At 39.9% G+C, this 23,374-nt stretch overlaps 2 protein-coding genes across 4 annotated transcripts in view; one reads left to right on the top strand and one right to left on the bottom strand.

The window, feature by feature from the left end:
• Positions 1-23,374, top strand: part of KIF5C (kinesin family member 5C) — a 125,307-nt gene that overhangs the window by 45,655 nt on the left and 56,278 nt on the right. Inside the window, exons 4-9 of the mRNA XM_061608827.1 lie at positions 3,163-3,267; positions 8,776-8,824; positions 14,804-14,859; positions 17,271-17,358; positions 18,889-19,013; positions 21,180-21,284. Of these exons, the coding sequence (XP_061464811.1) occupies positions 3,163-3,267; positions 8,776-8,824; positions 14,804-14,859; positions 17,271-17,358; positions 18,889-19,013; positions 21,180-21,284 (528 nt within the window). The remainder of the gene's footprint in view (positions 1-3,162; positions 3,268-8,775; positions 8,825-14,803; positions 14,860-17,270; positions 17,359-18,888; positions 19,014-21,179; positions 21,285-23,374) is intronic.
• Positions 10,312-23,374, bottom strand: part of LOC133376522 (uncharacterized) — a 72,717-nt gene continuing 59,654 nt past the window's right edge. For all 3 annotated transcript variants that reach the window (XM_061608830.1, XM_061608829.1, XM_061608828.1), the window contains one exon: positions 10,312-11,990. In XM_061608830.1, coding sequence (XP_061464814.1) covers positions 10,490-11,140 — 651 coding nt within the window. In that variant the 5' untranslated portion in view covers positions 11,141-11,990 and the 3' untranslated portion in view covers positions 10,312-10,489. The remainder of the gene's footprint in view (positions 11,991-23,374) is intronic.

Raw genomic sequence — 23,374 nt, 5'->3', positions numbered from 1 at the left:
TACATTATCTAGCTGGGCTGTAAACATATTATTTGTATTTATTAAAAATATGTATTGACCGCCCTTATCAAAAATTGATTCTAGAGCCGTTCTCAATAATACAGACCTGAGGAAACTGTGGCCCTCCAGATGCTGTCAGATATCAACTCAGCCAATATGGATGATGTGGGATGATGGGACTTAGAGTCCAGCAACATCTGGATGGCCAAAGGTTCCCCAGCCCTGCAATAATACATCCAGGGCCGGTTCTAAAGGGCGGCCAGGTAGGGCACTGGCCCAACGGCCCCTGGAGCTACAGGGGGCCCCTCAGCCTCCCCTTCCACGATCTGTGCCCCCCACACACCCCCACCTACCTGTCTGGTGTCTTTTACCATTGCCCTTAACGAAGATGGCAGCCGTGGTTTCCCTAAGGCACTGAAGCCCCTGCCGCCATCTTAGTTGATGGCAGAGATGCGCGCGTAGCACCATCAACAAAGATGGTGGTGGAGGTGTCATCCCCATAGGGAAACCGTGGCCTCCATCTTTGTTAAGGGCAATGGTAAAAGACAGCAGACAGGTATGTGGGAGGCGTGGGGGGCCACGTGCGTGTGCGCGTGTGCATGCACACACACACATGCACGCTGGGGGCCAGGACAAGCTGATGCCCAAGGGCCCCCGCATTCCTGGGGCCGGCCCTGAATACATCATTTTTTGAAGATGTAGAACCAGGCCTTTCGAGAGTGAATGCTGGGCTTTCAGTAGGTAGAGAAGAGGGCGAAATGAGTGTTCTTTATTTTTCTTTAATTCTGCTCCCCCAATATCTTTGATCCTCGCTAGTATGTTGCTGTATTATCATGAAATAAAAGTATAAGGCCTAGAAAACTAGTCTTGCTCTGCTCCTTTGTCCATGCAAGGGAGCATCTTGGATTGACCATCTGCTCTCTTCTTCCTGCCCTCTTGCTATCAACTTTCTCAATAGCAGCACCAGGCCTGCCATGCTGTCCTGGTTCACATTGTCCCATCCTTGACTGAAACATCTGATGCTTGTTCATTAAATGAATATATTTTTATTTCCAAAGATGATTGAGCCTTACTTATTAACAACAGTATCAAAATTGTTTCAGCTGATAAACTGCTGATGTATGCAGAGGACAAGAGGAGTCTGGTCTTTCATTCTGTTCGTACTAAGCTCACTTGGGTGGAATGATTTGTCTTGCTTTACATGTGTGTGCACATGTGCAAAAAACCTAATATGTTTGTGGGTCTGCTTGGCAATAAGGTAGTGAAGTTCATATGTTCTGGCTTCATATGTTCTAATGTTCTGGCCACATGTACTGTGAAACTGTGTTCATAAGATCTTGCCTTTCTTGAGAGCCCGTGTCCAGTCCTTTATTACAAAGCCCTTTGTTCTTAAGACCCTTGCCCACCTTTCACAAAAACATCCCTGGATATTGTTTTCAGATTAAGACCTTTACATTTTAGTCAGGGTGGTCATAGTGCTGTCTTTTTAATTGCAAAGTGTTGGTTGAGAGGGCAAGTACTGCATTCTTGTTTTCACAGAAGGACTGCAAGTCTGTTTTCATTATATTGCAGATAACACAAGCAAAGTAAAGGGGGATGCTCTTTATTATTGTAACACTGACGTCTTATAATCTGAGTAATTTTTGCTTCCAGAAGAAAAGTGAAAAATAACATGCAGTCAGGAAAATGGTCTGCTCTTTCATTTTCAAAGCTCCTGAATTAATCAAATAAAGCTAACTGTGAATGTCACCAGTAATGTTGGCGTTAGGCCCAGCAAAAAAGCCCACAGACTTATTGCAGTCCCATTACACCCCCTCTTCCATCTTGGACTAATTTACAACTACGTGGTAGTATAGTCTCTTATCTGTAGCCTGGAAGCTGCCTTCTAAGCATTAAAAACTGTTTACCAGAAACATTTACTCCATACTCTCAGAAAGGGACTTGTTTGAGTTGTTGCCATAAAAGTGTATTTATTTATAAAGACAGTGCCAGGAAAGACACATAATTGGGGAATGAGCATGCTTTAGTAGTAGAGTGTGCTTTGCATGTGAAAGGTCCCAGAGTTAATCTTTGGCATCTTCAGTTTTTTTCTTTAAGTCAGGTTGCAGGTCAGGTGTAAAACCTCTGCATGAGATTCTAAACTAGAGAACCATTGCCAGTCAGAGTAGATAATACTGAGCTAGATGGACATACAGTTTGATGTGGTATAAGGCACCTTCCTATTTTCTTAATTTAGTACACTGTTACAGATAATGCTGAGGTGTAGAGTTGGTGCCGTGTTGCACAGCTGTGTGATAACTGCTTGCAACCAGCTTGTCAAGAGCTTTTCAAGGATATAAGTAGACATAGTCCTTCTGCAGGCCTTCACAGTAGGGAAAGTGAGGAAAAAAGAGGTCACCCAGGAACTAGGTAAAGAGGTGGTGGGTAAGCATAAGGGATAGAGTAAAAGGCTACTGATTGTGATGGTAATGAATACATAGTAGTAGTAATAATAATATATCATAATAAATACAAGCGTTTGTATATTGCTTTTTTCACATATTTTGCCTATCTTACAGAGCCATTGTATTATCTGTACTTTGCAATGGGATGGGTCTTTGTGGCTTGACTGAGGGCACCTAATGAGTTCATGGCAGAGGAGATTTGCCTGAGTCGTATCTCTGTCTCTTAACAACTGCACTACTGATAAATAGTGTACTAGGGACAGAAGTCAGTGGAGAGTTGGAGGTGGATCTGAAAGATCCGAGCTCATGTCCCACCTTCTACCATCAATGCTGGGAATTAAGACACAATTAATTTATTATTAATAATAAGCACAGTGTGTAAAATAGGCATAATTTCATATTCTTATCGACAGTTTTTGCCACATGGCAAGTATAGTGATCATCTTGCAAGATTGCTGTGGTGACAGAACACAGTGAAGTTTGTGAACTTAATTATTATTTATTAAATTTATATTGTGCCCTTCCTCTCAGAAGGCAAATTGAAAAGCAGTGATGTATGAATGATTAATACTTGTGATTCTACATGTGTGTAGAAAATCACTGGAAAGCCATAAGCTCAAGGCTGATATGAATGTGCATTTTATGAAGATGCTTCCACCCACATACACACACACAGAACAGTCTTCTGCAACTTACTTTTTACCTTTTGTGTCTTTAGGGGAAGTTACATGACCCACAGCTAATGGGAATAATTCCAAGAATTGCGCATGACATCTTTGATCACATCTATTCCATGGATGAAAACCTAGAATTTCACATAAAGGTAAATGTGAAATGGCATGTAATGTATGCAATGGCCAGATAAAAGGAAGCTGAGTGAAGTGTCAAACTTCAAACACATTCAGAAAGGTTGCACTTTTGCACGTGATTTCTTTTTCTTTAAGCAAAACCGTAGACCCAGAATAAATTTGGGTTCACAGTATTCCATTTTCACAAAATGTAGCTTGTCAAGATTTCAGTATCTCAGATAAAATTCTATTTTTCTAAAAAAATGGAAATACTTGCATTTCTATATGGAGATCTTCACAAGATATGAGCTGTTATGTGTCTGCCTTCTTTGGTGGTGGTGGTGGGAGCAAATTAATGTATCAAATATGACTTGGAGAAATGTGAACCAAGATGTGAGCTAAAAATTCATATATGGGTGCAGTGTTTGAAAAATTTGGTTGTGGAAGCCTATGAAACACTTTCCCTTTGGATACAGTGACAGGACACAATCCTGTTTTGAGCTAGTTCAGTCTGCATTTTGCTGTGGAAAGAAAGTTGTGTTGTATGTCACTCATAATGATATGATCAAGATTTAAGAGCTTAGCACATCTTAACACCGACTCCATATAAAAGCTTTAAGAAGCTGCTGGATAATCCTGGAGTGAGCTATTGAACCAAATATTGCACTTATGGCAGGATTAGTTTTGTACCAGGCCGATAGCTTTTTCTTTTATTGGCATAGGTTTGAGTTAATCAGATGTAGTAGCACCCAATTAAAAAATTATATCGTTTTAAGCATTTAAAGGGATTAAGAATGCTGCTTATCCACTAGTATTTCCTAGGAAGGTCCCACTATTTTTATTGCTTTGCTGGAAAATTGTTCTCATTACTGACTGAGATTAGACATGATTCAGAGATCCTGGTACACTATAGCAACTGTACATGGTGCTGCATTCATAAAGCCCTATATGTTTGCAGTCACTGTGGTTGTTGTCAAGCTTTGCTGGGGGAGAACTGGATATATTGATTCAATTCTCACACCCAAAGTGGCTGATTAGCAAATAAAATGTTAAGATTTGCCTAATACATCGACTTGGTGCTGATACATTGAGGGTCAGTTGAACTTAGGTGCTCTCACCAATTCTTCTTGACAAATCTTACAGTGCGAGCCTTCTTTTAGGATATGGTTAGGAGATTTGGTTTGTGCTTCCTGCCCTCTCCCCTCGCTCATTAACTGCAGCATTATGTTTGTGCTTACTATGGTTAATGCTGAGCTTTGTTAGCTTTTTAAAATCTGAACTATGAAACCAGGACTAGAAGTTGGTTTGCAGACCCTGTTTAATGTTAACCATGTTTAGCTTGCTAGCATACTGAACCATGTGCTCCAACCTACAGATTCTTGTAGAAGGAGCTGCTACATGATCATGGTTGCTTGCAAAGATCTTGCATGCACCTGCCAGTCATTAGTTGACACCATCACTTCCCAGGCAATGCATATATTGTCCACATTGCCCTATTTCTCTTCTAATAACACAGCTTTGCTTTCTTGTGTGGGTAACCCTTGCTGGATTGGGGTGATTGACTGACCAGATTTTAGATCTTATTTGGAATTTTAAAAAATCAATTTGAGTAGAGATCTTTTTGGTCTTCCTCTAATGTTAGGCAACCCCCCTTTTTTCCTCTCTCCTCTGAGTGCACAAAAAAGAGAGAAAATGAATTCTTAAAATTAGGCCACTCAGCTCTTCTTATTCCTCCCCCCACTCTGCAAGCGATGCAGTGTTAAAACAATTGACTGCTTTGCACTGCTGTGACAGCAAATGTACTTGAATGGCACTGAATGATTGTGCAAGCTGATTGCACAAGAGAGGGGTCATCTGAAAATGCAGGCATTCTGGCCCTGAAATGAAGAATTTCATCAAACAGTTCCATGCTTTTCTGGATAAAATATTGCCACCGTCAAAGCTTGAGAATGTTTCTTTTGAAACATAGTGTCACAGAGAGACATGCTTATTTATTTATTTGATTTATATCCTGCCCTTCCTCTCAGTAGGAGGCCAGGGCGGCAAACAAAAGTACTAAAAACACTTTAAAATATCATAAAAACAGACTTTAAAATATATTAAAACAAAACATCCTTAAATTTTTTTAAAAAAAGCTTTAAAAACATCTTTTTAAAAAAAAGCTTTAAAAACTTATATTTTTTTAAACAGAAGGTTTAAAAACATTAAACAGCAATTCCAACACAGACTGGAATAAGGTCTCTACTTAAAAGGCTTGATGAACTTTTGCATTTAGTTTAATAAGCTAATAGTGACTGCTCTGTGTTGCAGTTGCTGGTGAAACAAAATGGGAAGAGAAGTTGTACGTATGCCTTTCTCTGTTTGCATTATTGTTTGTTCCTGTAGTATGAAATGGGGTATTTATACGGCAGCTTGTTTTTTCAGAAGGAAGTACTTTTCTTTTAAATCTTATGTCTTGTGTGAGACATCAGTTCTTAATCAGGGCTGTAGGGAGACTTTTTAAACATTATTTTTAATTTTATTTATTTGTAAATTTAACAAATGGGGCAAAAAAATGTATATTAATAATTATTATAATAAAAAACTACCAGCAGCTCACAATAAGCATCAGTACATCCATCTTAAGTTAAACATATATTAATATAAAAGCCCTCCAGATGTCCAAATACAGAGCCACACAAAATGGATGTCTGTTTACTAATAGGCAAAAAACCCTTGCGTTTTAAGAATGTGCTGATAGCCAACAGGTATTTCTATCAAACTTTAAAGGCAGGGAAATTGGGCAGCTATAGTGAATGCACCAGGGGAGCAGGAGACCTGACCTCCTCACTGAGATATTGAACTGCTCTACAAATTTGTAAAACTTCAAACACAATTTGGGTTGGACTTTCACAACCCAATCCAATTCCTGTGTAGCTTGGAAGAATTTGGTAACATTTGGGAGCAGGCGAAGAGGAGGGCAGGTTTGATCATTTCCATGTTTATTGAGTTCAGTGGGATTTACTCCTGTGCAATCATGCTTAGGATAGGAAAAACTGATGTGAGGGGGAGGAGGAGAAGAAGGAGGGAGGGCTAGAGTGCGCAGGGGAGGAGGAAGAAGGAAGAGGGGAGAGAGAGGAAAGGAGAAGGAGGGAAAAGGCAGATCTGATCATTTGCATGCTTATTAAGTTCAATGGGATTTACTCCCATGCAATCATGATTAGAATAGGTAAAAGTGACCATGGGGGAGGGGAGAAGAGACGAAAGTAAAGTAACGGAGGAAGGGAGGGGATTGCAAAGGTAGGGGGAAGGGCAAAGGAAGGGGGAGGGAAGAGGCAAAAGGGAGGTGATGGGAGGGAGGAGGAGGGGAGGGCAGGTCTGATGATTTCTATGCTTATTGAGTTCAATGGGATTTACTCCCATCCAATAATGCTTAACCTACATAAAACTGACCATGGGGGAGGAGGAGGGAAAAGGAGGAGATTGGAAGGGGATAGGGAAGGGGGAAGGAGGGGCAAAGGGAGGGGAAAGGCAAGGGCAAGAGTGAAGGGAATAGGAGGGAGGAGGAAGGGAGGGCAGGTTGGATCATTTGCATGCTTTTTGAGTTCAGTGGGATTTACTCCTGTGCCATCATGCTTAGGATAGGTGAAACTGATTTGGGGGAAGGGCAGAGAGGGGAGGGGGAGGTAGGGGGAAGGGGAGGAGATTGGATGGGTGGGTGGGCACTGGGCAGAGGGGAAACCCCTTTCCTTTCCAAAAGGAAAACATTGTGAACAGAATCATTTTCAGGCTTTCCCCCACCTTTTTATTCTACAGCAGGCACATGTAGCCTGCCACCCAATATAAACCAAAACTGGCCACATCCACACCAGACCTTTATTTCAATTTAGACAGTCATGGCTTCTCCCAAAGAATCCTGGGAAGTGTAGTTAGTGAAGGGTGCTGAGAGTTGCAAGGAGATGCCCTGTTCCTCTCACAGAGCTTCAGTCAGAGCAGCTGACTGTGAAACCACTCTGGCCACTGGAGCTCTGTCAGGGGAATAGGAGTCTCCTCTTAGCAGCCTTCACAAACTACACTTCCCAGCAGGGCTGGCACCACGCATGCTGTTGCCTTTGGTCACCAGCCTGCCATGGCGCACACACACATGCCCCACCAACCTACCTTGCCTTGTGCTCCCCTTCCACGATCCGACCCACGATCGCTGCCACGGATCGCATGGAGGGAGCTTCTAAGCCACCCGCCTGTTCCCTTGCTCCACCAACCTCTCTTGCCTGTCTTGTGGCCGCGTGCGCTGCGTGCACAGGGCTGCCATTAATAAATATGGCGGCCAAGGTTTCCCTAAGGGGCTGAAGCCTCTGCCACCATCTTGGTTGATGGCACTCATGTGTGGTACGTGGGCACATCCTAGCCAGGGGCCCTCAGCCAGGGCCCAACCTGTCTGCCCTTTGGCGCTGCCCTTGCTTCCCAGGATTCTTTGGGGGAAGCCATAACTGTGTAAAGTGAAATAAAGGTCTGGTGTGGGTGTGACCCCCTAATTAGTCTGGCTTTTAGAACACTGGCAGTTGGTTCATACTGAGCATGCCCGACACTATCATTGAGTTCAATATAAAAAAATTTAAATTAATTAAAAATCGACCAGGCATTTTTTAAACTTTTAAACTGCAGAAGATGAAGGTCAGAGTATGGCGCATGGTCAGTAATAGGATTACAGGTACTTTGTGAACATGGGTGATTTTTAATTAATTTTAACAAATTATGAGAACTCTTACAGAAAAACATCCAGCAGGAGTTTGATTTTTTTCTCTCTTTTTACATTTTGAACTCTTGATTCTCTCTTATTGTTTTGTGTATCACCATGAAAATTTAGAGGGTTGTTAAGCAAGAATTCTAAGTTCAGGACTATAATTGTAAAGTTTTGTTTTGAAATGAGGTTATGGGAAGCATCAGAATGACATTGGGGGGTATTTTCAATTTAACATTGCGGAATGCAAAAGATCTATGCTGGCTATAGTATACAGCCACTCTTGTGGCTGTATAATATGGTCAAATAGTCCTCAGGCCATTGTGTGATAGAAGTTGGGTGTTTATCCTTCCAGGCTCTAAGTCTCCTAGCAACCATAACGGCTCAGAAAATCCACTTTTGTTGGAGGGAGGGAGGCTTGACTGGATCAAGACATTCTAGGAGAGGCACACCAAACTGTGGAGTGAGACAACTGTATCTAAACTGCAATATAGTCTGGGAAACAAGAAGGCTTAGGAGCCTCAACAATATTGCTCTAGTAAAGTTTTAAATAAAGTAATTGTGGGGGGGGTAGAAAAAAGGTGTGATCAGCCTTCCCTTTTGCTCTAAGCCTGAGAACAGTCCAGTTGTTGAGGTGCAGAGAGTATAACCAGTGGCAATATGTGGTTTTATTCCCTGAGGGTTTTATTTCCCCATCTACATATTTATTGCTTGGGACATCATTTGTAGAACTTTTTGTCTGCTTACTGTAATCACTTATAGTCCCTTTTGTTAGTGTTGGAGGCATTTACAAACTTGTTATTAGTGTATTTCATTTCTTTAGGTTTCCTACTTTGAGATTTACTTGGACAAAATAAGGGATTTGCTGGATGGTAAGTAAACCAGCACATTTGTGTGTGTATGTGTTGGTGTTGTTTTACTATAATTGGGCTATAATAACCATAATGAGTTTCTGTTATAAGTTTAATTTTAAAAAATGTGTAGGCTAAGGACTAGACCCTAAACATGTGGTTTAATATATTTATACACTGCCAACGTTAAGGTCTGATTTGACCCTTTGCTCTCCACAACCTTCAGTGCCACTTCTAAGTGTTTTGTTTACTGGCATTGAAAATCTTAGAATTTGGGTCATTAGACTATATCAACAGCTTAAGGCAGGGGGAACTAGCCTTTTGGGCCTCCAGATGTTGCCGAACTACAAGTCCTGTCATCCCTGACCATTGATGATGCTGGCTGGGACTGTTGGGAGTTGTAGCTCTCCATATATTGTTGGACCAACTGCAATCAGCTTCAGCCAGCATGATCAATGGTCAGGGGTTATAGGGATTGCAGATCTGGTGGGCCACCCCTGATAAAAAAATTAAATAAACTATAAATATTCAGAGGCAAAGGCTGTTTGGCTTGTCTTTGCCATTTTTTGGATGCACAGAGATGATCATCAAGTGCCAGAAATGTAGAATTCTGCAAACAAAGGGTTGCTTTTGAGGAGAAGGGGGGCAGTTGGCGCTTAGGAGTTGGGAAACTCCCTGGCAGTTTGAGATCAGAGAGCAGAGAATTGTGTCAACACACGCTGATCCCCCTTCTTACCAGACCTTTCCTGGGCCCCCAAGGATTGTTAGATTCCCTCTTCCTTGGTGTTAGTAGCAGCTGAAGCAATAATCTCCCACCATCTTTTTTTTTTTATGGGAGTACTTCCAAGTAATTTTTGATAAAAAATAACTTAAATATTTTATAACTATATGTACTTAACAAGTCAATGAGTTGCAGTATCACTCCTAAGAACATAAGAAGAGTCTGCTGGAACGGGCCAATGGCCCATCTAGTCCAGCATCCTGTTTATACAGTGGCCAAAAAGATGCCCAAGGGAAGCCAGCAAGCAGGACCTGAGTTTAAAGACCACTCTCCCTCCTGTAATTTCCAGCAACTGGTATCTGGAAGCATCCTGTTTCTCACTGTGGAGGCAGAGCATAGCCTTATCAACCATGAATTTGTCTGAAACTCTCTTAAAGCCATCTGAGCTGGTGGCCATCACTGCCTCTTGTGGGAGTGAATTCCATAGTTTAACTATCTGCTGTGTAAAGTACTTTCTTTTATCTGTCCTGGATCTTCCTTTTTTTATCATTAATTTTTATTCAAATTTTCAAAAACAAAACAAAACAAAACAAAAATAATTAAACAATAAAATAAAATGTTGACTTCCTATTTGTCGCAGATCAGTTATAGGTCTACAATATATGACAAACCTGTCTCTTAAATTATATTACAAAATCACTTTCCTCCAGTAGTTATCTTAATTAATCATCAAATCTCATAAACATTACTTTATTCTTTCCACAAAAAGTCAAAGAGAGGTTTCAATTCCTTGAGAAATATATCTATCAATTTTTCTCCAAATAAACATGTCGATTAATCCATCTCATCAAATCTGTTAGGTCCAATAATTTCAATAGCCATTCTTCCATTATCAATGTTAATTCCATCTTCCATCTTCAATAATCCTGTTAAGTCCAGTAATTTCAGTAGCCATTCTTCCATTATCAATATCCCATAATAATCTTGCTGTCATAGCCATAGTCATATAATAAGAGTCTGATGGGAATTTCCTTTATCACAAATATTTCCTTGCCATCAATTCTGAATGTGTTGCTGAAATATTGTTGTAAAGTCATATCTCTGTTCTTCTTTTTTACGAAATGCACTGGCACATCTCTTGAGAGTTTTTCCATTGTCACATATCTGTAATTAATTCCATAGATTTTTTCTATGTCAAGCTTCATCACATCATTCCAGTCCAGAAATTTATCCAAGACATTGATAGCTTTATCTCTAATATCTTCATTAATTTCTTCAGAGACAACGTTGAATTCCAAACAGTAAATTTTATCTCTAATATCCATAAACTCCAGATCTTTTTCCAGTTCCACATTTGTTCCAATCTCCAGGGCTTGCATCTTCCCTTTAATTTTTCTTTTTTCATCTTCTAATGCTTGTCCAGTTGTATCTCTGATCTCATCCTCCTCCTCTCTCACAAGATCCCCTATTTCTTTAAGCTCCTGCTTCATTTTGCCAAATTCAATTTTCATCTCCTGTCTACCCTGTCTCAGGGTTTGTTTCGCTATCTCAATCTCATCCATTATTTTCTGAAGCATAATTACTTCCAGGATCTCAGCCACTTTCTTGATTGCCATTCTTAAAACCACGAAGAAAAAAAAAACCACTTCTTATTCCAGCAACAATTGGGTTAATATTCCAAGCCTGATGACATCCCAGTGTAGACAGCACAGCCTGCCTTATCTCTTATATGTTCAGGAATGCAAAACAAATTTAGTTCACAGCATCAAAACAGTTAGTGGCATTGTGAATAAGCAGATTCGTCAAAATGAAATAGACCAAAAAAAATAGTCCCAGACATATAATACTCCAAAAGTTCATAAATCAGATTTATTTATTTTTTTCTCTCCTCGGAATAGAAATCCCTCATCCGTTTGTATCTTTAAAATGCACAAATTCCAGGCCAGCTTTTTGCAATAATAACAAAGATAAGCTTTTTCAATTTCTTTCCTCCTTAATTTCGTGAATGAAAGAGAAGAGTTATAACTCACCCAGGGATTCTTTATAGCTGATTCATTGACAAATCTCTTTTTGCTGCAACAATTTAAACCAGATGATAAAAATAGAAAGAAGGATGCTTGCCTGTTAAAATCCATTTTCCTTTGAAGAAAAGATAAACGTGTCGCTTAATCAGTTAGAGCTTGTTTGGAAGTCCGTCCGGCACTGCTGGCTGAACCTTCTCTCATAAACTAATGAAATCCAGTCCTCCCAACAAACACAGGCTTTTGTGGTTAATCTCTACGTTTCTCCCTGCCCGGGAGAAAGTCTTTACCAGTAAAAAAAAAACGTTCTGACTGATTTTAAAACTGAAAAAGCTTCCTCTGAGATGAGAGCTCGTCTCAAAGGCAGGCACAGGCGAAGTCACCCTTCCCGGAAGTCCCTGTCCTGGATCTTCCAATATTCAGTTTCATTGGACGTCCACAAGTTCTAGTGTTATAAGAGAGGGAGAAAAATGTTTATCTGTTTACTTCCTTCATTCCATGTATAATTTTATACACTTCTATCATATCTCTTCTTATTTACCTCTTCTCTAAACTAAAAGCCCCAAATGCTGCAACCTTTCATCTTAGTGGAGTAACTCCATCCCTCTGACCATTTTGGTCACCCTTTTCTGAATCCTTTCCATGTCTGCAATATCCTTTTTGATGTGGCATGAGCAGAGCTGTATACAATATTCCAAATATGGTTGCACCATTGATTTGTATAATGGCATTATGATATCGGCAGTGAAAATATTTTATTTTCAGTTCCTTTTCTAATAATTCCTAGCATGGAATCTACCTTTTTCAGTGTCTGTACACTTGGTCGACATCTTCATTGAGCTATCCACTATGACCCCAAGGTGTCGTTCCTAGTCAGTCACTGCTAGTTCAAACTCCATAAGCGTATATGTCAAATTGAGAGTTTTTGCTCCAATATGCATATCTTTAAACTTGTTTACATTGAATTGTATTTGCCATTTTACTGCCCTTTCCCTCAGTTTAGAGAGGTCCATCTGGAGCTCTTTGCAATCCTTTTTTGTTTTTGTTTTGGTGACCCTGAACAATTTAGTATCATTAGCAAAGTTGATCACCTCACTGCTCACCCCTAACTCTAAATCATAGCTTGGAAGATTACTTTTAAAAAGGAATAAATTACAATTACTGTTACATGGCCCCAAAAAGGAATAAATTACCTTTACAATTACAACTGTTCTGAAAGGAATTAATTCCTTTACCACTACTCAAAAGTAATCACTGCAATTATACTTAGGTTACTTAAAAACTAGAGTGCCTACAAGGTGCTGGCCTTGGCTGCTGCACACCTAAGTTGCCTAAAACAACATTAAAAATAAACATACACAGAGGTAGTAGAATAATTCTTTTTATCCATAAGATAGCAGTGGTGGTCTCTCCACTGGAAAGGGAGGCGGGAAGGAAGGCAGAGGCCACTACTCAGATCTTTGCACATCAAACCAAGCTCAACCCCCCACATACACACACAGTCAGCCAAGCAAGCATAATCTCTCTCACTCAACCACCTCCTGGACTCTGCCCTGCCACCAACTAAGGGACACCCACCCAAGCAAACATATTCCCCTGAGACGCAAAAAGGTTAAAACACTGCAAATGCAGCAAAGTATCCAGGGAGGCCACTTTGTGCGCCAAGTGCAAACACAGCGCGCACACACACACACACACACACACACACAGGTTGTCTTCTTTTAGCTCCACAGTTTGTTCATTCTGCTGCTGCCTCCTTTTCCTCCTTTATCCATGTTCTTGCCCTCCAGCTCCTTTCTGCCTCCACTCCATTCTTCTCCACCACTGTCAATTTTTTAAAACAATTATTTTTTCCATTCCACCCCTGTTTCGCTCTCCACCTCCTTCCTCATTGCCTCCTACCCACCCACAGAGGACGAGGGAAGAGCGATGCTGCACAGAAGCCCAATTTGAGGCACAAATCAGAGGAGCAGAAGACTTCCCCTGCTCACCTCCAAGTAATGCCCAAAAGTAATGCTGGAAACATTACAATTACCCCTCAAAAGTAATATAACTCCTCCTCCTTCTATTATAATCAAAATGTAAAAGAATTATCCACTCATTCCTCAAAAAGGTAATGAATTGCAAGTAACTCATTTTTGTAACTAATTACTTTCAAGCTCTGCTCTAAATGGTAAAAAACAGGTCCCAATACTGATCCTTCAGGGAGTCCATTTTCTACATTCCTCCATTGAGAGAACTGTCCATTCCAACTCTCCTCTTCCTGTTACTTAACTAGCTGCTGATCCACCAGACTCACTCCTTTTGAAAAATAAAATGAAAATGTTGAAGCAATCTTAATTTTTTGGTTTAAAGTTCTCTGTGCAGTGAGGCCTAGTGCACATAGTCCAAGAAATTACAGTTTGTTGGATTGGGAACGAACAACAAGCTCATGCTGTCATGTGATCAGCTTAGTTGCCATAACATTTTATTTATTCATTTATTTCATATATTTATATACCGCTCAATAACAAGTTTGTGTAACATACAATGTAACTGCTTGTAATAGAATACAAAACTACAATTCAGTACAAAACAATAAATCCCCTCTCCCAAAAAACCCCCAAAACATAGCAGCACATTTTGAAAACATCAAGACATTTGAACTGGGAACATATGATTTGATCATTTTCTACAAACTAGAATTCCAAATCATGATTTGATACAGCTCCCTGGTTTGGGAGTCCTGGCAAGCTGTGATTTTACAAACCAGACATCTTCTATTAAGCTGGGCATGTGATGGGAGGACAGTTTGCTGGACTGAAAATGTGACATCTGAACTGGGCTGAAGTGGCACTGTTATTGCTTTGTTCCTGTATCTGGTTGCCTCTGGTTACAATATGGTTTTATGCACAGACCAAGCTGCATCCCATACTTACGTTTTTGTTAGTTGAAGCATAGGGAAAAGTTACACTCTGCAGAAATGCATCACATCTCCCAACTTTTTTTGGGATGTATCTTTTTCTTGAGCAAGTCAAAAAAATATGTGTGTCAGAGCACTTTTTTCTGGAGTCTAGATGAGTCTTTCTTGTGTCTTGTGCTTTTAAATTGAACTAATTATTGGCATTATATATCCTACATACATCATGTTGCTAACTCATGTAAATTAAATTGAAGTTTTCTTCCATGGAAGGATCTGCTTGAGTTATTCAGACTATTCTTGCTGCTCATCCAATTTGTACACTATCTTTACCAGTGATTCCTCATGTCTTTTTTTAGTTTCAAAGACAAACCTTGCAGTTCATGAAGATAAGAACAGAGTTCCATATGTTAAGGTAAAAAGCATTTCTTCTTATAAGACAGAATAACTTTTTAAAAACTGCCCTGTTCTAGTGATGACTGAAGCTTGTTTTGTATGATTACATATATTTATAGTATTTTTTAAATTCCTATGCTACCTTTCCTCAGACACCATCAAGGCAGCTTAACAAAATATCTATGGTTAGCACAAAATAAAAAATTACAAATGCATAACAGCAGAAAGAATAGAAGTCCAACACAGTGCAATTGGAGTTCTGTTTGCACAATGGGATTTTTTCTTCTCCTCTCCCACGCCCCACCAAAATCTATTCCAGAGGGTTCCCTAACCCTGTAGAGCAGATTTTGAGGGTGCACAGGGGATCGGAGGGGATCGGGAGGTTCTGTAGCTCAAGTGGAAGACTGCTGTGTGAGCAGAACAGCAGCACTGGATACAACCCCATATACAGAAGAGAAAGCTAGAAATGTAGTAGTCCCATTACTGAACTATCAGAGCCAAAAAACATAAATATCACCAAAAAGGAGATAAATGGATAAACATATTGGGTGGTATCCAACTTAAGTCATGACTAACTGAAGTTCATTGATTTCACCGGGGTTAATCAGAGTATAACTAAGGGCTCAGTCCAATTCATGAGAGGCTGATGGCAGCAGAGCTGGCAGAAGTGGAGCCAGCAGAAGTGGCTGCTACATCTAACCTCCATTCAACAGGTACTGGGAGGGCTCAGCAAGAGGAAACGAAATGCATTTTTCCTTCTGCCCCCCTTTTCCCAGTGTATCAGCTGCTGGGACTGAGGGCTGCAGAACGAGCTGGATGGGTTCAGGATGTAGCATAAGCCTCCCTCCCCTCAGTTCTACCCTGACACACCCCTGGAACACCCCTTTTACAGACCTTCTGCCAGCTCCACTTGTGCCAGTCTCAGCTGAGCTGGCTGGGCATTGGCTGCTTCCGAGTGGTGGCAGAGTTCACTGGCTGCACCTCAGCTGCACCTGGGGGAGACTTCTGCCAGTGGAGCCTGGTGGCACCAATACTCTTCCTCCTCCTCTGCAGCTATACTGCATGCTGAAGCCCCTCAGCCTGATGTAACTACCAGGAGGTTTGCGCCCTTAGTCTGATATCAGCCACCTCATTTAATCCCCCAAATTCTGGTGAAATAGAACAGTCTCCCCAAATTTTTGTTCCCAGTTGATATTTTTTGTCTACCGAGAAAAGACCTTGTGTAGGTAAATTTTGACTTCTTTTCTCTCAGAGAAAGGCATGCATGCACACACACACACCCCTCCCCCAAGCAATTGTGACAAAATAATTTGCTGTTTGTGTGCTACAGTAGATATTCAGTTTTGATTATTTAGACCAATTTTTTCTTTATGGTGCTGTGAATGTTATCTTCAACAGTACTTCAGTAAGCCTCTCTAACTCTGGAGAATGGAATGGTATAATTAGTATAACAATAATAACCTTTAAATTCAGGCATCGCTTTTATGAAATATTAATGGATTTTAATAATTTTGCTTCATTTTCTTTTTTAAATGGTTTCATTTATTTAGTCATCCTATTGAAATGAAACAGCTGTATTTAATATTAATATTTAATGAATATGAAAGGAAGTATTTTATCTTTAATATTCATAGAAAGGATGGTGCTTTTAGGTTAGTGTAAAGTTCCAGGTATCAGGGTGATAAATGTCCTTTTCAGTCTTTATTATTCAGAACTTAATCAGAACCCCAATCTGTTAGCCTTTTTGGTGTTCCCTCTCTCCCGTCTATGTGGTTTGCCCTCTCTCTTTCTCTCTGTCTCTCCCTCCCTCTCTCTCTCTCTCTCCAACCTTTTATATACATTATCAGACATAATGAACTAGATCTAGATTTCTGTGAACAGAAGAGTCCTGTGAGTGGAGTTCCACCCATGGGCAATCTGACCCAATCCCATATGTGTAACAAACTGTAGGAAAATACTGGTCAAGGCAGGTTGGCCATATTGATTTATTACAGTTTTTCTGTCTGACACTTAAAAGGCAACTTCAAACCCTTGCTTCCCTAATACAAAAGAACGAGGTAGGTTAATTTGGAATAATGGGATATGGATTGACTAGGAATCAATGTACTCCTAAACTTCACACAGACTGCGGCTGAAGAATTACATCACCAGTCTCCTGGATCTGTCTTGTAGAATTTTGCAGGGTAATCATAGCCAGTGTATCAAACACTGATGGTTGGGTTTTACAGCCTTCTGGAACTGTCTATTAAACGGCACTGTAGAAACTACTCTTCAGTTGGTGTACTTATCTGTGGTTGTATCAAACATAAACTTGAGGACAAAATTTTGGCTTTGGTCTGGGGAGACTATGTAGACTATTTGTACAGACAGGGTTTTTTTGCCTCTCTCAAATTCTCCTTGCCTGACAAATGTTGAATATTAAATTTATAGGGCTGTACAGAAAGGTTTGTCTCTAGTCCAGAAGAAGTTATGGATGTCATTGATGAAGGGAAAACAAACCGCCATGTAGCTGTTACAAGTAAGCATTTACACACTGCTAAGCCTGCAATTAGGCTCTAACTACATAATTGCAAACTCTACCATGCTAAAATTATAGTTAATGTTGTATCGCTGCCTGCTATGATGCAGAAAAGGTACAATTGCCTCATCTAGTTGCTTAGTCTCTATAATTTCACTCAGCTTTCTTATGCTGATGTTCCCAATGCATAGCGGTAATATAGATTACCATTTGTGCAACTTGAAAAGCATTTTCACATTTAGGAACATAGGAAACTGTGTTATACTGAATCAGATCATTGGTCCATCAAGCTACACTGACTGGCAGTGGATCTCCAGGGTTTCAGGCAGGGTTCTCTCCCAGTCCTGGACCTGGACCTGGAGATCCCAGGGATTGATTCAGGAACCTTCTGCATGCAAAGCAGATGCTCTGCCACGGAGCTGTGGCCCTTCCATAATTAAGATTAGCATTTTAAAGAAAGAGCCATGTTTTTGGTCTTTTTAATCTTTAAATTTACAATATACCAAATAAATTCTCCTCTTAGTGGAGATCACTGCTTTTTTATAAAAAAGATTATTCTATAAAATGTTTGACTTATTTAGCAACTATGAGCACTGGCATTTAACTTATGTAAAATGTTGTTACTCCCAAGTTTTTACAAATATGTTACTTTTGTTTTTGTCAAATCTAAGGAAACCATGCTGCATATATGTAATGCAAAGAGCAAAAATGTTGTCTAGTAAAGTCATAAATGCTATTGTACACTGAGTGAAGTTTACGTGCCATGAAACTTTTTATACATGGATGACAGAAGGTTGAAACAGACTTAGCTAGATAGAAAATAATAATGCAAATCTGAAGAAAGTAAGGAGTGGAGGCTTAAAGTCTTGAAGGCTAACTTTTTAAAAATGTGCTCTTTGTAATGGCTGATAGTTCCATCATTTTGGCTGCTGCACGGTTTTACGCCTGGGACTGAGTAGGGATGACTCAACATTGTTTGATATACTTTAATGTTTTGGTTGAGTCATATGTGGTTTCACCATCAGTAGAACTGAACAGACTGTAACCTAAGGTTACAACATATTTTTTAAATAACTTTAGCTTTCAAGACTGTAAGCCTTCACTCCTTACTTTCTTTGGATTTGCATTATGTTTTTCTGTCTGGTTGAATCTATTTTTACCTTTTGTCATCCATGGTCTATATTTCAAGCCTGATTTTTAGTTAGTCTTGCAGAAGGGATGAATAGCTGTGATTCTTAGACTTCTGATGAACATGCATTCCACTACAGAAAAGCCCTACTTCTATTCAAGTTCTTCTTATAAATATCTCACACTTAGTTATATTGTTCACTTTCTCTTGTGTACACAAGTTGGTTTAACATTTACATTTGAATGGAGGGTGTCTTGTTGGTTTGTTTTAGTACATTAGTTATTGATAAGATGGTCATGACAAAATTAAATAAGATGATTATTTGGTCAGTTCTTAGAAAATAGACATTTGAAGTAATGTTTTATATAACACAATTAAGATACTGAATTTTCTTTTTGTAGACATGAATGAACACAGTTCTAGAAGTCATAGTATCTTCCTAATTAATATCAAACAAGAGAATGTGGAAACTGAAAAAAAACTCAGTGGAAAACTTTATCTGGTAGATTTGGCTGGGAGTGAAAAGGTAACAAAAACACATTATTCCTCTACGTAAAATTATTGATTTCTTAGTGGTGCATGACAGTGGTAGCTTTACAATGCATAATTTTGTATAAGGGAATGCATATTAAATTGGAAAGGAATCCCTTTAAATCTTTAGCCTATAGTTGAAAAGATTGCCTTGGATGAAGTCTGGGCCACCTCTGGAAAATGCTCACTCTAGCTATCATATCTTGAAAGTCATTCTGGCTGCCATCTTGATAGGGGTGTAGGAGCATGGCACTTGTGTGTATGCGCGCACACACACGTAACAGATTCGTTTGCGGGAGAAAAGGATGACACCACCAAAAAGAACAACAAAAAAGTGGTTGCTAGAAGATAATTTATTATTTCGGTTGCCAAATTGATTTTTTGGAAGTGCTGTCTTTCAGGGACATTAAAATAGACATTTTGACAAAAATGAATGCAGAATGCTAAAACAAAATCAGTCATTCATGCACTTCCTCTACTTAAAGATAGGTCTTTATGTCAGGGTCCAGGGATTCTGTAACTAGGTCCATATAACCTGAAGAGAGCTTTAGTACTCTCCTGCAATGCTACATAGCAAACTTCTTTTGAAGCTGAGCGGTGTTTCAAAGGCAGTTTGTCACATGGTATCTGCTGTTTGACGAAATGAGTCAAAAGTTTCACTAGGCGTATACTGAAAGTATATTTTTGTTTCCGGCCTTTAAAATGTTTGTTTTACATTTATTTTTAATGTCTATTTTATAGTTCAGTTTAGTGTCTCTGAACAACATGGTTTTCAATAAATGTTAGACAGCCTTCAAATAATCACTATTTCCTACCACCAGTTTAAGTCTTTGGCTCTTCAATTTTTTCCAGATTTACATGCCATAAATTGGCATGTTGTTGTCCATGCACTGGTAACCTCCAGGCTGAATTACTGTAATGCGCTCTATGTGGGACTTCCCTGAGTTTGGTCTGGAAGCTGCAGCTGCTGCAAAATGCGGCAACGTGACTGCTCATTGGGGCAGGGTATCTCCAACATGTTACCCTGCTGCTGAAATAATTGCACTGGCTACCTATTGGCTACCCGGTTAAGTTCAAGGTTCTAGTGTTGGTGTACAGCTTGGGACCAGGATACCTGAAAGACCGTCTTATCCCTTATATACCCATTTAATCACTATGCTCTGCAGGTGAGGGCCTCCTGCAGATACCATCTTATCAGGAGGTCCGTTCCGCACAACATAGGAAGCAGATCTTTAGTGTAGTGGCACCTACTGTTTGGAATTCCCTCCCCTTAAATATAAGACGGGCGCCATCTCTGTTATGTTTTTGGTGCTTACTGAAGACCTACCTCTTTCAACAAGCCTTTTAAGTGGACACCTTATCCCAGTCTGCATCTGTGTTGGAATTGTTTTTAAATATGTTTTTAAAGCTTTGTTTTTTAAAAAATATGTTTTTAAAGATGTTTTGTTTTAGTATGTTTTTAAGGATGTTTTGTATTAATATATTTTAAAGTCTCTTTTAATGATGTTTTGGATTGTTTTTAGTGTTTTTGTTTGCTGCCCTGGGCTTTTACTTGGACGAAGGGTAGGATATAAATCTAATAAATAAAATAAATGCCTAGCAGAGCATTTTTCTTTTCTTGGCACAGTGACTGCTTTGTGCTGCATTGTTTAGTATCTGCCCATCTTGGTAGCTCTTCCAGAAAAGACTTGGGCACCTTCCATGCAAGACATTCAGCTCCCAGCTTGTCCTATCGCAGATATTGTGTGGTACTCCATTACATAAGAAGGCCCAGGGGATTATCTAGAAATAGAGGACACTGTTCTGCTCTAGCTGAGCAAATCTGGCTCTGTAAGGTGCCAGAATGGGGCACTCCTTAAAAGCCATATGAAAGCTGTTTTGAGCTCTTCAAGGAATTACTGAATATAAATGAAATAAATTTTAAAACCACTTGCCTGTTATGTTTATATACCATTAGCAAAGAAAACCAATGACAATGCACTATTTTAATAACATTATTATGAATAATACAAAAACTTTGCAGCTTTGCAAATTGTTAGCTTCTCTGTCTTGGGTAAGTTGAGGTAGAGCTTCTTTCAAATGTTTAACCTTTTACATTGACTTATCTTAGTTTGCAGTTGTCAGAGTTTGAGCTCACTGACCAATATCTGTTCTTTGGCAGGTCAGCAAAACTGGGGCAGAGGGTTCTGTTCTTGATGAAGCTAAAAATATTAACAAGTCTTTGTCTGCTTTGGGCAATGTGATCTCAGCACTGGCAGAAGGAACTGTAAGTCATTCCAACTTTTTAAAATAGTGATCATTTGGTGGCACATGACTATTTTCCGCAGTTTTCCACCTCTAGGTGCAGATGCATACATCTTCAGCTTAAACTAGATGGAAAAGATGCTTGATGTTAACCCGCTCCAGTGTTAGCCAACATTTATCCCCTTTATCAGGATATGCCTTGTGGACCAAAGTTGACAAGTGGGCAGCCCTGCCCACCTGTCAATTGCATGACATCATTATGACATCAGATTATTAGCAGGTGGGCGGGGGTGCCTATCTGCCAAAATCCCTTATTCTTCCCTTAAGTCTTCACAATCTGAGACTTAAAGGGGAAGGTGGGAGACTTGGAAAAGCCTCTTCCTTGCTCTTCCCTTTTTAATTATCTACCATCAGGTACTTAAAAGAGGGAGGGGTGACTTGTAAAAGCCTCATCCAAGTCTCCCCCTCCCTCTTTAAATTCCCAATCAGAGATAATTAAAAAGGGAAACTTGGAAAAAGCTTTAAGACAGCCACTGCTCTTTTGTTTGAGCAAATGGGAGCACAGGAGCTGTCTTAAAGCCTTTGCAGAAGCCTCTTTGAAGTAGCTGTCACACCTTAGCTATTTCAAAGGGTATTTTTACACAGGACTTTAATCCTCACTCAGCTGATGAGCAGGGATTGAATCCTGCTTCCTTGACTTGTGATCTTGTTCCTTGCTTGGAACAGGATTGCACAACCAAGGCAGGTTTAAACCATGTTCTCCTGCCCATCAGCTGACATCACTACTGATATCAGCGGGTGGGTGTGGTTTGGGGAAAATGGCCTTGGGGCAACACAGGACCACCTGGGGAACTATGATTGGCTCAGGGGCTGGAGGCTCCCTACCCCTGCTCTTTATGATGGAAATCTATTCTGTTCATAAATGCACAATCATAAGTGCATTCAGTTTCATGTGTGGTCACTTGCTACACTACATATTAAGATATTTGTATGTGTCATTGTTGTGGGTGACATTTCCAAAGCAGCATGAGAAGATGATCTCTGCAAATGTCTTGTGCTGGGTAGTCTCAATGTAGCTGTGATGCAAACATCCCACATTAGGCTGCTTGAACGTGCTAGGCCTTAATGATTTTTAATATAACAAACAATATATGCAAATAAAAATATGAAGATGTGGGGGGAAATGAGAAAACCTATTTTCCTTAGCCAAAATAGGAAACTGAAAGAAGAAATGTGAAAAAATATTTCCTTTTGGAATGATCAGTGAAACACTTTTTACAATATTATAAAATACTAGAGACTGCTGCTCCTGCTTGCTTCGCTTGCCAATCCCACCTACTATTGCCAGAGCTCCCTCCTTCCCCCACAGGGCTTGCTAGAGCTCCCCCTGCCCCTTGTAGGTTGCCGAAGCTCCCCCTTTTATAACTGTGACTTTTTACATATGTATATATGAAAATTGCACAGTATCCATCTAACTCATTTTGTCAGTGCAAGGATTTCTGCTTGTGCAGCAGAACGTTCTCCCCCTTTCCTCTCCCAGTGCACACCTCACACTCTACTTAAATCTTCTTTGGAGGGTTAGGGGAACCCCCCGAACAGAGCTGGGTGGTGCACTGGGGGAGGAGAGACAGAGAATGTTCCGTTGTGCAGGCAGAAATCCTTGCACCAATATTATTACTGTTAAGTTTTTGTCCCTCAAAATGCTTCCTGATAAATACTATTTTGTTTAATATAGAGGTGGACAGTACTTTAGAGAGTACTCCAGTTTATTATTAAAAGATTGAGCTACACATTGGAAAGCCCTTGGTTCAAATTTTACCTTTGCTATGAACTTGTCTTAGGGAAGCCACTCTCTTTGCTATGAACTTGTCTTAGGGAAGCCAATATGAAAATAATAATATTCTTCTTACAGTGTTGCTATAAGGACTACCACAAGATAATGTGTGGGAATCATTCTGAACACTCAAAATCACTATACAGATGCTTATTGCTATTGATTTTATTGTGACATAAGCCTTTGCAGACTAGAGTCCACTTTATCCTATGAATATATCTGAACACTTTTGCCATAATAAATTTGTTAGTCTTTTAGATGCCACAAGAATCATTTCC

The sequence above is a fragment of the Rhineura floridana genome, chromosome 2 (assembly GCF_030035675.1).
Source record: "Rhineura floridana isolate rRhiFlo1 chromosome 2, rRhiFlo1.hap2, whole genome shotgun sequence".
Taxonomy (NCBI): domain Eukaryota; kingdom Metazoa; phylum Chordata; class Lepidosauria; order Squamata; family Rhineuridae; genus Rhineura; species Rhineura floridana.
Note: the sequence above shows the minus strand (reverse complement) of the source record. Positions and strands in the feature narration are given on the sequence as shown.